At 47.7% G+C, this 16,527-nt stretch overlaps 1 protein-coding gene across 2 annotated transcripts in view; it reads left to right on the top strand.

Annotated features, from left to right (window-relative positions):
• Positions 1-14,488, top strand: part of BRI3BP (BRI3 binding protein) — a 25,046-nt gene extending 10,558 nt beyond the window's left edge. Inside the window, exons 2-4 of one of the 2 annotated variants that reach the window (XM_039879246.1) lie at positions 83-185; positions 9,121-9,204; positions 9,640-14,488. In XM_039879246.1, the coding sequence (XP_039735180.1) occupies positions 83-185; positions 9,121-9,204; positions 9,640-10,061 (609 nt within the window). In that variant the 3' untranslated portion in view covers positions 10,062-14,488. The remainder of the gene's footprint in view (positions 1-82; positions 186-9,120; positions 9,205-9,639) is intronic. The other variant, XM_039879247.1, reaches the window with a different exon arrangement.
• Positions 14,489-16,527: the final 2,039 nt, after the last annotated feature.

Genomic DNA, 16,527 nt, shown 5'->3' with positions numbered 1-16,527 from the left:
GCTGTTATCAGCGGCTGTTCCTGCTGACGTCCGACCTGAGGAGCTTGGCTGAGTTACTAACGCGCTTCCCTTGTCTCTGCAGTTCTTGACCAGGCTGACCGAGAGATTCGTGCTGGGAGTGGATATGTTTATGGAAACGGTGTGGAAAGTTTGGACGGATGTCATGGATGTTCTTGGCCTTGACGGTAGGTTTGGCGGGGAGGGGAGCGTTCATTCAAGGCGCTGTTTCATTCCTGTGGTTCTCGAAAGTGTGAAACCGGCACCCACGGGTCAGGTTAGCTGAGTGGTTAGATGCCGTATCGTGGCGGGGGGAGGGGCAGCGAGGATGCGGACGAAAACTCCTTATCGTAGTAGCTGCATCCGTAAATGGTCCATCGAAGCTGGGATTCACAGATGCTCCTAGGATAAGGCGCCGGTGGGTTGTGCCCTGCCACGGGATTCGGGGGCTGCTGCTGGAACTGTTGGAGTCAAGAACACAGCCCAGGCCTGGGCTGCCACCTCTCTCTCCAGGAAGTCTGCAGCAGCCTCCTGTGTCAGCGGCCCCGAGACCACCCCCAAGCTCGGGGACACTCTAGGAAGGCTCACAGGACCCGGCACGTGGTCGTACTCATGGCTGTGGTTTATCCCAGTGAAAGGGCACAAGGCACAATCGGCCAAGGGAAAAGCCACGTGGGGTGAAGCCCAGAAGAGAGCAGGATCCAGCTTCCAGAGTCTTCTCCCAGGAGAGTCACAGAGGATGCTCTTAATTCCCCAGCAGTGAGCCGTGACAATATGCGTGAAGTGCTGTCTACCAGGGGAGCTCCTTAGAGACGCAGTGCCCAGGGTTTTTACGGGGCTGGTCACCTAGGCACCCTCCACCTGCCACCGACCAAAACAACTCAACTCTGAGGTGATCTCCCTGGAGAGGGCGTCACATTCTTCAGACCCCACCCGGCAAGGGCTCGGTCCCACAAGACCGCCCCCACTTCAGATGCCAGTTGTAAGTCCAGGTTGTCCCCCCCGTGCTTCTGGCCGAACACCTATGAATCAGAGGTTCCCACGACCCCCTCCTCGGGGCCACATAATTTGCTGGGGCGTCTCGCGGAAGACAGGAAACCAGTTTCCTAGATTGCTGGTTTATTACAAAGGATATAACGCGGGAAGAGCCAGATGGACCAGAGGCACGGGGCAGGGCCTGGGGGTGGAGGGCACGGAGCTTCCAAGCTCTCTGAGCTCCCGGCCCAGAAGCTGTCTGAACCCCCGACTTTTGGGTCTCTCTAGAGGCCCCGTTCTCTAGGCACGACGGATGAAATCACAGACCATCGGTGACTGATTCCACCTCCAGCCCTTCTCCCCCCAACATAGGTCAGGGGGCTGGACCCTCCAACCCTCCAATCACGTGGTTAGTTTCCCTGGCAACGAGCCCCCATCCTTAGGGGCTCTCCAAAAGTCACCTTATCAACAATCATCAGGACTCCTTCATCACCGTCATCACCGAGGAAATTCTAAGGGTTTGAGGAGCTCCGTGCAAGAAACGGAGACGAAGACCAAATATGTATTTCTCGTTAATCACAGAATCACACTCCGGAAATGCTGGTTCCCAGACACCGGCCGAGGGCCGGGCTTGCCAGCGAGCCTTCCTAGGGAGGGCGGCCTCGGCCCGCCGTGTAATCTTCCCTGTGCATCTCCTAACTCGGTTCGCTCCCCTGCCGCCGGTGGTCGCTCCCCAACCAATCAGCCAGAGGGATTTTTCTTTTTTTGTTTTTATTATTGCTACTTTTATCTAATAGAGTGATTAAAAAAAAAAGCCCACAAAAACGTAAATCGGTTCAAGTCACTCTCCTTAAAACTGCCCAGCGACTTCCTGTTGCACTTGGACTTGATTCAGCGTTCATACCGAGGACCGTGACCGCCAAGCCATCTGCCCAGCGTCCCTGCCTGACCTGCCTCCATCTTGTTCTTGGACATGCTCTGGCCTGTCACATTTTCCACTCCGTCTAGGTGTCCCCTGCCTGAAGCGATGCCCCCTGCCCTTTGCCTGCCCATTCTTTCCTGTCTTTGGGGCTCTGGTACATGACACCTCCTCTGAGGAGCCCATCTTGATTACTCTGTAGAAGGGAACCTTGTTTGTTTTCATGCCACCCCTTCTCCTTATAGTACTCATCTGCTGTGATGTCTGTGTGTGTGTGTGTGTTGGGGGGTCCTGCCTCCCCTCTGGAGTCTCGGCTTCTGTGAGCGTGGTCTTGCCTGTCTCCTCCAGGCTGCACCCTTGGCCCTGGCATAAAGGGCCCCATCATTACAAAGAGTCGGAGGGCTGTCGGTCCTGCTGTTTTGATGCTGGTGTGAGGTGAATTATGTCCTTCCAAAAAGCCCTGGTACCTGTGCACATGGTAGTCAAGTTAAGATGAGGTCATCCTGGACTAGGGTGGGTCTGAAACCCAATGTCCTTATAAAAAGAGAGACATTTGGACACAGACACAAAGAAACACTAGAAGATGGCCATGTGACAGTGGAGGCAGACTGGGGTGATACGGCCACAAGCCAGTGGATACCAGGAGCTATTAGAGGCTGGAAGAGACAAGACAGGGTCCTCCTAGAGCCTTCGGTGGGAGCCCAGCTCCCCCGACACCCTGATTTCAGACATCTGTTCTTGAGAATGCTGAGAGAATACATTCTGTTGTTTTAAGCCACCAAGTCTGGTCGTTTGTTACCGCAGCCCCAGGATGTGCAGAGTCTCTCGGAATCCTCCCGTCGGCCCTTGACACCCCCGCCTCACAGACTGGCGACCTGGGCTCGAGATTGAGCCGAGCCTGGCTCTCAGGTGGGCCGCCTGCTTCGCATCGGCAGTCACTCCCCTCAGCCACTTGACACCATCTCCAGCCTTAAATCCTTGAACTTAAACCTCTGAGAGGCCTTAGGCTGACTTGGGCACCTTGCTGCTCAGGTACAGAATTGCAGGCAGCAGTGTGGCCCTCCGAGAGAGTGCCGTGCCACCTGCAACCTCCTGGGACCTCTGTGGCCCCTCCCGGGACACGGGCTGAGCCAACGCACAACCCAGATTCAGCAATCGCATGCAATCCAGCTCGAATCTGTGTTCACCACCTGCCCAGATTGTTAAGCTGCCAGTATTGCAATCTCCGACCAGAGAGCCCTGGAGAAATAAGCCTGATGGCAAGAAATTGCGTGTAGCTCGGAACGAAAAACCACAGAGTAGAGACAGCCTTCTAATTATATGGAGAGGACCAGAAAGGAACCGTCTGTCACAAAGCCACGAGGCCGTCAGTGCTCGCATTCGCCCCCATTCCGAGGTGAAACGGCTCACGTCCATGCCGTGGTTTTCTCCTTTTATTTGATGCATAAGCTTCGAAGCATCCGAAGGCCACTGGAATTTGTGTCTTATGCTTAGACATCCGAGTGTCTCAAAGCCCTTCTAGGAAACTGCATTCCCAAGTGAGGTGTTCTCATACAAAATCTTTCCATGAGCACGGTCCTCTAATCTCCTTCTTCAGAATGTTCCAGGTGCTGGTGAAAATGGGGACTTCTTAGCCCGCAGCAGTCTGATGGACATGGACTGCCAGCCACATATATAGTGTGGAATGTTCTAGTTGGCACATTAAGGAAGGAGAGATAAACTGGTGAAATTAATTTTAATAAGGTGTTTTAGCCCAATAGATCCCAAGTAGGGTCATCCTAACTAGCTATCAACATGAAGAAGGATTAATGAGGCGTCTTAACGTTTTGCGGGGGATTCAGTCTGTATTTGACACAGCACGTGCCAATGTCGGCAGTCTCCTGTGGCCGGTGGTCACCGTAATGGACAGCACAGCTTTAGATCTGCCGGCTCAGGACGCTTTTCACAGAAAGAGACCACTTGTCCAGGTGTCGGATGGATAGATTTACGGCCCTCATCTTCATCAAGCCATTTGCTTTCTCTGAAGCCCCTGAGACCACTTCTGACAAACATGGGGAAAATGTGAATTCCGCTTCGACTCCCTGCTTCGAAATTCCAGCTTAGCTCTGTCCTCGCTGTGGGACTCTGGGCAAGTCACTCTTTGTGCCTGACGCCCCACGTGGAAAACACCGTGCGTCTCAACAGCACGTCGTGAGGTTTGAATGACAATTTGTGTAGAGGGGCCAGAACAGCGCCCGACCCATAGAACATAACCTGATAAACACTCAGCGGCTTGTGAATGAGCTCTGCTCAGCATGACTCAAAAAAAGTGAGTCATGCTGCAGCTCTGGGAGCCCCCCGGTCTCGGTTCTCCATGCTGGGGGCCACCGGTGTCTGTGCCCAGAGCCAGCTTTCTCCTGCTCCTCCCGCGGGGACTCTGCAGACGTGCAGTGACGTAAACCTGGGCCAAGCCGAGAGGCAAGTCTGCCACCAAAATGCCCCGTTTTTTTTGAGCAGTACCTGTTATGAGTTGAATTGTGTCTCCCCAAAATTAATATGTTGAAGTTTTACCTCCCAGGACCTCGGAATGTGACTTTGTTTAGAAATCGGGTCATTGCAGATGTCAAGGCGAGGTCCTACCAGAGTAGTGTAGCTCTAATCCAATAGAGCTGGTGATCCCCTAAGAAGGAGACATTTGGATCCAGAGGCGCACAGGGAGAAGCTACACATGAAGATGAAGGCAGTGATCGGGGTGATGCTTCTACAAGTCTGGGACGCCAAAGATCGCTAACGAAGCACCGGAAGCTGGGGAGAGGCCTCGACGAGAGTGTCCCCTCAGAGCCCTCAGAAGGGACCAAACCTGCTGGCACCTCCGGCTCAGACTTCCGGCCTCCAGGCTGAGACAATACATTCCCATTGTCTAAGCCACTCAGCTGGTGGCACTTTGTTATGGCAGCCGCCTTGGGAATGAGCGCAGCATCCCTTTGCTCTGCAGCGGGACGTCCAGAGTTGCTCAGGCTCTCGGGTCTCTGGGGAGCAAGGATGTTTCTTTCCGCCTCTCTTGAATGAAGTGGCTGTTTTTACTTAAGTCCTTGAATTGTGGCGTGCGGGTTAACCTCAGCACCAGTCCAGGATTTCCCCCATGTGTCCGTGCACCTGCTCGTCACCGAATTAGCCCTTTGATAACAGGATAGTCCACGTTGTATGGCTTTGGACATATAGGCTAGCTTGATGGTTCTCAAAGTATGCTCTGAGGAACCCGGGGGGTCCCTTTTTTTAGCTACACGTCTTCGTGAGGCCAGGCATTCAACACATGCTTCAGTAATTTCTTTATATCGATTACACGTGGATAATATTTTTGCATATATTAGGTTAAACATCTTAACATTAATTTTACCCGTTCCTTTTTGCCTTTTTTAATGCGGCTACTAGAAAAGTTAAAATAGTAGGTGACTAACATTTGCGGCTGGCATGCTATTTCTGTGAATTCAAAAACCAATTTGAGAATGCAGCTCTGTCCTAAGGAGCCAGAGATTAAAGAGAGATGTAAAAAATGCAAAACAGTGTTACCGTTCTCACTATGCTTTTTTGTTTTCGTTTTTGGAAACAGTTATTTTTCATAAAAAGTATATTATTTGTGTTAATCTATAATGGGTTCATTGTTATTTTTAAACATAATAATAGCAATGTTTAAAATTTCTACCTTCTGCCTAATGTGGCTGTGACCCTAAAACTCCTTTGAAAAATAGTCTATTTAAAAGGACGTTTAAGAAAAATTCGCCTAAAAGTAAAATTCGCCTGAAAGTATGAGGTATGTTAAAGTATAAAATCATAATGAAAACACTTTTTTAAGTTAAGAGTTTATTAAAACTTGGTTTTAGTTTCTACTGTGGTAAATATAAACAGACAACCCCTATAAATAAAAGCTCCCAGAGTCCCGAGACCAAAGGGCTTGGTTTAATCTCATCCGCTGGCTCTCAGGGGAGTCCCCAGTGATCCTGAGCCTTCGGCCTCAGAGGAAGCATCTAGCTTGTGCTCAAGTAGTAGACAATCTGACCCCCTTTCGAGGTTACGGGGAGGGTGTAGGATGTTCACCCTGTAGATGCATTTAGAGACCTGAAAAGCCCCAAGTACAAGTCTTCCCATCTTGTGCTTGCTCTGGGTCCACACTTACCCACTCCAGATGGTCACAGCCACTCCCCCCGCCCCCCCATTCTTCCCTCTCCTTCGTAGAGTGGGCTGGCATCGGCTAGTAGATCTCAGAGCGAGGTCCTCAGGTCAGTGGCGGCGGCAGCAGCAGGAGCAGCATCCCCAGGAACTTTTAAGAGGTTCAGACTCCCTGGCCCACCCCAGACCTACAGAATCTGATATCCTCGGGTGGGGCCCAGCCGCCTGTGTTCACACACCCTTCGGGGGGTTCTGGGGCACACACTCAAGTCTGAGAACCGCTGGCGTAAGTCAGATGCCCTTAAGGTGTAATGCCCCTTGAGGAAACCATCAGACAAATTCCACATGCGGGACTTTCTGCAAAGAAAACTAGTCTGGAAAAACTAGCCTTCAGAGTGTCAGCCTCACGGAGGTCTTCTGGACTAAAGCAGACTGATGCACCACGGCCACTTGCGTCACATGGATCGTGATTGGGTCCTGGGGTCGGGGAAAGAGAACAGATATCATAAATATATTCCCGGATAACTGGGGGAGTTTGAATGATAGTATGAAATTTAATATTCTTAGATGTGATCATAGTATCATGGTTTTAAGGAGAATGTTATTTTTATTCTTAAAAGGTGAAAGGCATCTGAACTGGAAAGGGAGAAGAAAAATTGTCACTATTTGTAGATGACATGATTTTCTATATGGAAAATCATAAAGACTTCACCAAAAGTGGTTAGATCTAATTAACGAATTCAGTAAAGTTGCAGGATACAAAATTAACAAACAAAAAATCAGCGTTTCTATACACTACCAAGGAATTATCTAAAAAAGAAATAAAATGATCCCATTTACAATAGCATCGAAAACAATAAAATGCTTAGGAATAAACTTAACCAAGGAGATAAAAGATCTCTTCTCTGAAAACTATAAGACGTGGATGAAAGAAATTGAAGACACAAAAAAATGGAAAAGTGTCTTGCGTTAATGGATTGGAAGAATTAACATTGTTAAAATGTCCATACTACCCAAAGCCACCTACAGATTCAGTGCAATCTCTATCGAGGTTTCAGTGGCATTTTTTACAGAAGTAGAAAAATAATCCTAAAACTTATACGGAACCACAAAAGACCCCAATTAGCCAAAGCAATCCTCAGACTTCCTGATTTTAGGCTATAATAATCAAAACGGTATGGTACTGGCATAAAAACAGACGCACAGACCAATGGAACAGAATCGAGAGCCCAGAAATAAAGACGTATATGGATGGTCAACTAATATTTGACAGGGGAGCCAGGAATACTCAATGGAGAAAAGACAGTCTCTTCGATCAGTAGTTATTCACATGTAATATTGGATATTCACATGTAAAAGAATGAAACTAGACGCCTCTCTTACACCACTCACAAGAATGAACTCAAAATGGATTAAAGATTTACATGTAAGACCGGAAACCATACAACTAGAGGAAAACATAGGTGGTAAGCTTCTCGACATCGGTTTAGCTGATGATCGTTTTTTAGATTCGACCCCAAAAGCGAAAATAAACACGTGGGGCTACATCGAACTCAAAAGCTTCTGCACAGCAAAAGAAAGGATCAACAAAATGAAAAGAACCCACGGAATGGGAAAAAATATTTGTGATCCATCGACCCGTTAAGGGGTTAATATCCAAAATAAAGAACTCGTAAAACTCAATAGCAAAAAAATAGTCCAATTAGAAAATGGGCGAAGGACCTGAAGAGACATTTTTCCAAAGAAGGTAACCAGTGGCCAACAGATACATGAAAAGGTACCGATCAATACCATTCGTCATCAGGGAAAAACAAATCACAACCACAGTGAGACGCCACCTCACACCTGCTAGAATGGCTATTTTCAAAAAGACAAGGGATGGCAAATGCTGGTGAGGATGTGGGGACAAGGGAACCCTGGTTGCTTCTGGTGGGAATGTAAATTGGTGCAGCCATCATGGCAAACAGTATGGAGGATCCTTGAAATCTTAAACATAGAACTACCATATGACCCAGCAACCTCACTTCTGGGACTATATAGCCAAAGGAAATGAACATACTACGTGGAAGAGACGTGTGTTCATTGCACCGCTATTCACCATCACCACGACTTGGAAGCAACCTAAGTGTCCATCTGTAGATGAATGGATAAAGCAGATGTGGTATATATACAACGGAATATTACTCGGCCATAAAAAGGAAGAAGTTCTGCCATTTGTGACAATACGGATGAACCTTGAGGACGTTGCGCTAAGTGAAATAAGTCAGAAAGAGATAGACAAATACTGTACGATCTCATTTATATGTGGACTCAAAAAAAAAACACTTATAGAAAAAAAGATCCGATTTGTAGTTACTAGAGACAGGGTGGGGGTGGGGATGCAATTGGATGAAGGACGGAGGCGTCAAAAGGCACAAACTCTCAGCTGTAGCATAAGTAAGTCCCGGGTGTCAGGTGCAACGTGGTGGCTGTTACTAACACTGCCGTGTGATACATTTGAAAGCTGTTAAGTGATTTTGCCTTTTTTGTATCTATATGACACGATGGATTTTAAATAGACCGTGGTAAGTGTGTCACAGTATACGTAAGTCTCATTATTGCTGTGCTCTTAAACTTGTGTGGTGCTGTATGTCGATTATATCAATGAAACGGGGGTGGGAAGTAGCATGCAAAAGTATGATTGTGCATCTTTCAAATGGTTTGGTAAAAAAAAAAGTATGTGACTAGAGAGATGAAGGAAAACATGTAAAATGTTAATAATTGTTAAACCTAGGTCGTTTCAATAGGAGTATTTATTTCACTGTTCTGTTAACTTTTCTGTTTGAAAATTTTCTTAAGTCGGGCACTCAGAAGATGCAACTCCTGCATTTCACTCCATGCTTAGGATGGAACTTCATGTGTGGGTACCAGTTACGATTAGGTTTGGCTGTGAGTAAGAACCCCCAAATTACAGCAGCTTAAACAAGATGGAAGCTTATTTCTCTTACATGAAAATTCACAGGTAGGTGGTTAGGCAGGTAGGTGGCTTTGCAGCACATCGTCCTCAGGGCCAAGTCGCCTTCCATCCTATTGCTCCCCAATAGGTGTCTTTTCTTCCTTCATGGCCCAAGACAGCTGCTCGCTCTCCTACCATCGCACCCACATTCCGGCAGGCAGAAGAAGAGGAGGTAAAGGGCACATTCCTGCTACTTTTAGGAAAAACCCCTTGAAGGGACCACAGAACACTTCTGCTTCCCTCTCCTTGACCAGAGCTTAGTTATGTGGCCAGAAGGGAGACTTGGGAGATGCCTTTATCCCAGGCAGCCGCGTGCCCAGCCAGAAACTGGGCACTTGTGACTGTGGAAGACAGGAAGGAGGGAGATTGGAGGACAGTCTGCAGGCTCTGCCCCACCGTGACAGGTGTTTTAAACCCGGGAGACGGCAGGCAGTCGGAAAGGCTCGCTCTGTCTTCTCACAGGGTTTTTAGTATGAAGGTCGTGGAGGCAGCTCAGTGCCTCAGGCTGTGGGAGACACCCAGCAAGTGAGCTGTGCTGCCCAGTCCCAGCTTGGGGAGGAAGCCCCGACGCCCTGTAACCAGCCTCTGTCCCTCTTCTGTTCTGCAGTCTCGAACCTGTCCCACTATTTCAGCCCAGCCTCGGTGGCCAACAGCCCGGTGCGCGCCCTCCTGCTCGTCGGCATCGTCCTCCTGGCCTACTGGTTCTTGTCTCTGACCTTGGGCTTCACCTTCAGCGTCCTGCATGTGGTGTTCGGCCGCTTCTTCTGGGTCTTTCGGGTCATCCTGTTCTCCATGTCCTGCGTGTACATCCTGCACAAGTACGAGGGCGAGCCGGAGAACGCCATTCTGCCCCTGTGCTTCGTGGTGGCCGTCTACTTCATGACTGGGCCCATGGGCTTCTACTGGCGTGGCGGCCCCAGCGGCCCCAGCGTGGAGGAGAAGCTGGAACACCTGGAGAACCAGGTCAGACTGCTTAACATCCGCCTCAACCGAGTGCTAGAAAGTCTCGACCGTGCCAACAGCAAGTGACAATCAGCCAGCCGGCCGGGTCCCCTCACACCAGCGCCCTCTCTCAGAAAACAGAAAAAAAGAAAGAAAAAGAGAATGCTGAACCCGAAACAATCTTAATAAACGTCCCTGAGCAAGAGAGTGGCGCTCTGTGAGGGTATTTCCGGCCACAGGTAAACTCTTGGGACCTATTCCGAGAGAAATGACAAGATCATTCATGTAGAACTGCCTACGGAGTGTCATTAGTGGGAGAAATATTTTTTAAACAAAGGATATAACCATATTAACTGTACAGTCAGAGAAGTTTATCTGCATAGAGCATAAAGTTAATTTTTTCAAGCATTTAAATACATCTTTTGTAAGGTTTTTTAATAAAGGCAGATCCGAATCAAGTGTATTAGAACTATACATGGAGGGGAGGAATACGCTAGTTTGACATTTTAGAAAAGTAAAGCGTTTGTTTTCACAGTGGAGGGATTGGTGGGTGAGGTCTGTGTGCGTTATTTTCCTGTTCCAAAGCGGTGAGCTTCGTTTTATGTTATTCTTGGTCGATGTTGACCAAGCCGATGAATGTTGTCGCTTCTGAATGTGGACGGTTGGGCTTGAGGCTGGAACTAGATGCCTCTTGGACCCTGGTGATCCTAGCCAGGCCGGCATCAATTATGTTTCTAAGAAGTCATTCTTTGTGGAAAACCTGAGATTTCTCTCCCTCTCCCCTTCTGTACGTGGATGAATTTTAACCTCAACATTTTGTAAAGGAAAAGCTCAAGGACTGGGAAAAGAAATGTCCTTGGGGTTTGCTGTCAGGAGCCACCTGGGTAGGCTTCCGAGCTCACTCAGAAATCTCTTCGATGTCCTAATTTTGCCGTTTGCCAGCTAGGCCTGTAGAGAGAGATCCACGCTCAAGGGTTTTTTGATTATTTGTTGCATTTTGGTTTTGGTTGACTCAGGACCTTAGAAGGAAAATAAACCAAAGCAGCTAAGAACGTTTTCAAGTCTTATCGCTGCTTGTAAAGAGTCTCAGGAACAATAAGTAGTGTCAACTAGCTCTGGAGAAGACCTGGATTGTTTTTCCTGACGTTTTTACAATACACGCGCTGGGTGCTTTCTGTCTAACGTCTGTGGTGTCCTCGTTTTAGGGAGTCTCTGCGGGCAGAGGTGCACGCTGGGCAGACAGCTGTGGGGGTCCCGGACAGGGGAGCTTTGCAAGGCTTAGAGCTGAGTAGAAAAACCCCCTTTCCAGGGCCCCAAGGGTGTTGGCAAGCAACAGAAAAATGGCAAGTTAAGGAAGGTCCCGCTGAGGCAGATTGCAGTTTTGAAAACCGCTAGGGGTCGAGACGTTCTCCGTAGTCCTTCGCTGCCCGCCTCTGCGCCCCGGCAGCCCCCACCCAGAGCCCCTGGACGCACATGTGCAGAGACCCCTCCCCGTCCCATCAGGTAAAACCAAGACCTTGTGGTCTAGGTATCAGATTGGAGATAACTCAGCTGTCTGCTAACGCCTGTGCCATGTTTCTGTGAAGTTTTATTTTTGGTTGCAAGTACCTGGAAAACAGAAGCAGATGTTTTGGAGGACATTTATGAAACTTCTCTTTTTAAGGTGCACATCATGGGACCCAAACACTCCTGCATTTGGTTCATTTCCTGGAATCATATCGACCTGTTCCCCGAAGTTTGCTTAGGCAAATCTTCATCTGTGAGCATTTGAAACCTGTGGTTTCTGGATTGACATCGGTCCAGTTTTGTCATTTAGATACTTATGGATGAATCCATTTTCGCCTGGGGAGGTCATCCTCGCCCTCCTTCGTTTGTGTGTGCATTTGGCTTTTGTGTGTTGGCACGCTTAGGTACTAAAACATTGCTTTGCTTATGTAGACCGTGGGAAATTGACATTCTGCACAAAGCCTTTAAGTCTTGAACTCTTGCTGTATAACGGCGACTCCAACCCCCGCCCCCGCCCTCACACATGAGACCTGAAGGGCCCTAGGCCGGAAAGCCATTTTATCTGCCATTAAATCAGGGAAGGCCCCTGAGTCTGGGCCCTAGCTAGGTGAGACCACAAGCATCAACTGAAAATCGCTGTCAAGCCCTCGCACCGTTTTTACCAAATCGGCTAAGTGTAGGCTCTGAAGCCCAGTTTACAGTTTGATACACTCAAGGGAGAGATACCTTTATTTTTCATAAAAGAACCTGTACTTAATCTGGAGTCTCACTTCGGGGTAGAACCTTGTTTGGAATTCTGATAGACGTCCTAGATGTTAGGTCTCGATAACTCTTGCTTTTTAACGCAGAACTTTGACTTTTCTTTGGGCATCTTCTTAACCCCAAACAGTTTGGGACTTTTCTCTTTCTCCATTCCACGGAAGTTTGTAGGGTATTTGGCTCCCTCCTGCTACAGCCCACTCCCATTTCTTTCTTTTTTCTCTCTTTTGTATGTGGAAAAATGTATTTTTGTACCATATCTCATGCCTTGAAGAGAACCCTTTTTTATATCTTCAGGGCTGTAGAATATATTCGCGCAGCACTAAATCAAATGTGATTTAAAAACCATCCCGGTGAGACCTACTGTGGATCCGTTATAATGACTCGGTTTTTAAAGTATCTTCATCAGTGTTAATCCTGCAGTATTTCAGTATCACAGTAAACACCAAGGACAGAAAAGAGAAAGGACCGGTGACCTCTAAATTGCTGGATTCGCGTGGACGTTTTGGGCTCAGTGTTGATAACGAGCTCTTCCTTGACGTGCTGGCGAAGATGCTTTTGTGGTGCGCAATTTATGGAATGTATTTTTATTCCATAAATATATTTTCCGAAACCCATCAGCTTTACTTGCCGTCGGGTGTTTTTGGTGTGTTGGTTGGTTGGTTGGTTGGTTTTGCTTCACGTTGTGGCGAGACCCCCGTATCACTTCTGGGAACACGGTACAACAACAGCGGCAGAAATTCTTGCAAGCTGGCCTCGTGAGTTACGCCGGAGTTCGTTTATGAAGGTGACCACCGAGTGGTGACCCGTCGGGGTTAATGTCAGGGAAAGGGTTTTTAATACCCCAAGATGAGAGGCACAGGGCGCCACACAGACGCAGAGAGACGGGGGCCGGGACCATGCCTTGCCGACTGTGGTGGTGGGAAGTGGCTGGGTGGGGACATCTCTAATTGGCTGTGAACGTACAGGTGGGGGCCTGTGGTCAGGACTTTCGCACGGCCACGAGGGCTGGCTTCTGGGGAAGATGGGAACCACGTTGGTTGTTAGTCTGTCTCTGATTCAGCAGCCTTACGGAGAGACTAGGAATGACATGTCAGATAGCCAATCAGACTCTGAAACAGTAGTTCATATGCTTTGTCCCAGGTAGGAATCGTAAACTGCTTCCTTTCCCTGCTTCCCGTTACTTCTTAAGATGCTTTTGATGAATGACATCTGCCTGCTTGGTTTGCCGCCTTTTCCCTGCTTGGTGTCGAGTCTGCTGACTTAACCAAAAAGCCTGCGCTTGCCATCAGCTAGCTCGAGTTAAAGGGGATTCCTAAGACCTTACGGTGTCAACCCCCCAACTTCATTTTTCAAATAATACGTCACCATTCTGCAAAGTCTTTGTTTATGGCCATTCGAGTGTTGGACTTCTGCTTCTCAGCTTGTGAATAATAGAATTATATATATTTTGCAGGATCTAACACATTACCCTTAAAACTAATATTAGACAGCCATCAATATGATGTACAGTATCTGGCATAAGCCGAATTCTATGCTTTGCTCTTCTGCGATTCCTCGATGTGTAGCACATGGATGGATCAGGACCAGTTTGTCCCTTGTGGTGGCAAAAAACAAACAAACTGATTGTCACTTGCGTCGTCCACTGAGAGCCTGTGGCAGCTGGTGGCGTTATTGACCATACGTCCTAATGTCTTCTTGCAGATTTAAAGGTTTTACCGTAGCGTCAGTCTAACATCTGCATGTGTGTTAAATCTTTAAATCTCTGAATACCGTGTAATTAAACCGATTTCTCGTGATGGTGATGGTGATTAGCGCTCACTTCAAACTCAGCAGAGCAGTTCCCTCTTCTTAACTGGAAATCGTATTCGTGAAGTAAGGCGCCCATTGCCAACAGTGCATTTATGATTCAATTCCTATTTTGTGTACCTGGTTATGAATTTGATATAGCGTTTAATTTGACACTGAATCTAAATCCCTTTGATTTGAATATAGTGGGGTGTGTGCGCGCGCGTGTGTGTGTGGTGTGTGCACACTTTAGTCTCATGAGTCTCGGGAAACTGATTCTACAAATATATATAGACGTAAATGTATAAGGCTTATTTTTTTTTTGCAAAGTGATACATACATTCCTGTTATTTATTAAATAATGGCTTTGGTGTTATGTAGAGATATTTGTAGACTGATTTCAGAACAGAATTAAAATATTGTGGAAATTGCAGCTATTAATAAATGTTTATTGTAATTTTGTTGTACGGACTTCCTAAATATATTTCATCGCTTCCAGCCAAGTGTTTGTGGAGTTTTCCCAGTTTTGACATGATCGATTCTGTTACCTAGTCTGAGAAGGTCATACAATCTTGAATTTAAAATTTGAATTGTCGGATAAAAAACAGGATGCCTGCCTAAATGTGAGTGTCACATAAACAACAAACACATTTTAGTATATGCATATCCCATGTGTCATCTGAGACAGTAATACGAAAAAGTATTCGTTGCTTATCTGAAGTTCAGATTTAACCAGGCATCCCGTATTTTCATTTGCTAATTTGGGAAACCCTACCAGGGTTTTGCAACTGATGTACACCCCTCCACTCCACCCTGAACCGAGATGCTTTCGAGATGCTTTTGTGGGTGCTAAAAAGTGTTTTCCTAGCAGACATTCAGGAATAAATACAGTAAGAGAACAGTCGAATTAAATCCACTTATGACCCCAAAGCATTGCTCTTGGGTTTGTTGATCTCGCAAAGGGGTCCCCCAGGGCACAGTGTGAGGCCCCACTATCTGGAGGCCACCTGGCTGGGAGAGCGTGCAGATCAAACGCAGCAGCCCCACATCAGGGAAGGGAATGCAGCAACTAGTAGCCATAGCAACTGTGCTGGGTGAGCAAGTAGGAACCAGAGTGAGATATGCAAACCGTCGTCCAAGAGCGAATTAAATAACATGTGGTTAAAATAATCGTTTTGCAAGAACACATTTAAAAAAGACAGATCTGAATGAAAAGCAGGCTGGGGAGGCGGGTGGGAGCGGGTCATGGTGACCCAGAGGAATTAGATGGAACAGGAGCCTGTCCTCGCCAGGGGCTGCTGTGCCAGGCAGGAGTGTGATTAGACCGAGCCAACAAGGGGATGACAGCTCACCCCGACAGCGTCGGCCAGACGTCCTGCCCCACCCTTCCTTCTGCTGAAAGCCACCAGCTGCCTCTGGTCATGGCCACCGTTGCAGCCGGCATGTGCTTTACTTAATGCCCAGGTCAGCTAGGTGTCACACCCGTCCCCTCTGTGTCTGGTTTCAGTCCAGGTTTCCTATGGCCTGTTTGCTGGTTTTGTTAAAACAGCCTCACGGAGGTATAACTGACGTGCAGTGAACTGCCCACGTTTCGAGTGTACGGTTTGATAACTTTCGATGTGTGTCTCTACCCGTGAAAACATGGCTGCAATCAAGATAAGGGAGCGTGACGACCGTCGCCTCCCAAAGTCCCTCATGTCTCTTCCTGGTCCCTCCCTGCTCTTACGCCCCCAAGCAACCCCTGATGTGTTCTCTGTCCCTGTACATGAGTTGGCATTTCCCAGCACTGATTGGGATCAAACACAAGGTGCTGTCTTTTCCACCCTGCATAATTATTTTGAAACCCATCTAGGTTGTGTGTGTCTGTGGTTCTCACCTTTTTATTGCCGGGTAGTAGTCTACGGTATGAACATACCTCCGTTTGGTTATCCACTCACCTGTTGATGGGTTGGGGACGTTTCCAGTTTGGGGCAAATAAAGCAGCTAGGAACACCCATGCACAGGTGTTCGGACGAACATATTCTTCATTTCTCTTGGGTGAATAAATACTTAGGGGTGGAATGGCTGGACCATCTGATAAGTATGTGTTTGATTCTTCAAGAAACCATTTCCCAAAGGGTTGGTACCATTTGACATCCCCACCAGTGAGGTGTGAGAATTCCAGTCCCTGCACCCCATCGCCAACCCTGGGCACGGTCAGTTTTGTTCCCCCAAGCAGACCGTTCACTTACTCAGAGGTAACGTCTTAACTGAAAGCTGGCCATCTTTAATTAAACCAAGAAATGCTATTTCTGACGAGTATAAACAGTTTTGATAAAGTTTGTCTAAATCTTCTTAATGACGTGTGTTAACCGGGACCTGTTCTTTACGCTAGCAGAATAACGACTCAGAAATGATGACATGGGTATAGCCACATACCTGTTCTACAGCTGGAAGAACCAACGATGTGATTGGAGGGTTTTCAGACCCTCTCCAACCTCCGGGGAGGGGAGAAGGGGCT

The sequence above is a fragment of the Pteropus medius genome, unplaced genomic scaffold (assembly GCF_902729225.1).
Source record: "Pteropus medius unplaced genomic scaffold, Ma_sr-lr_union100, whole genome shotgun sequence".
Lineage (NCBI taxonomy): Eukaryota > Metazoa > Chordata > Mammalia > Chiroptera > Pteropodidae > Pteropus > Pteropus medius.
The sequence above is the reverse complement of the archived record's forward strand: the minus strand, read 5'-3'. Positions and strand labels throughout refer to the sequence as shown.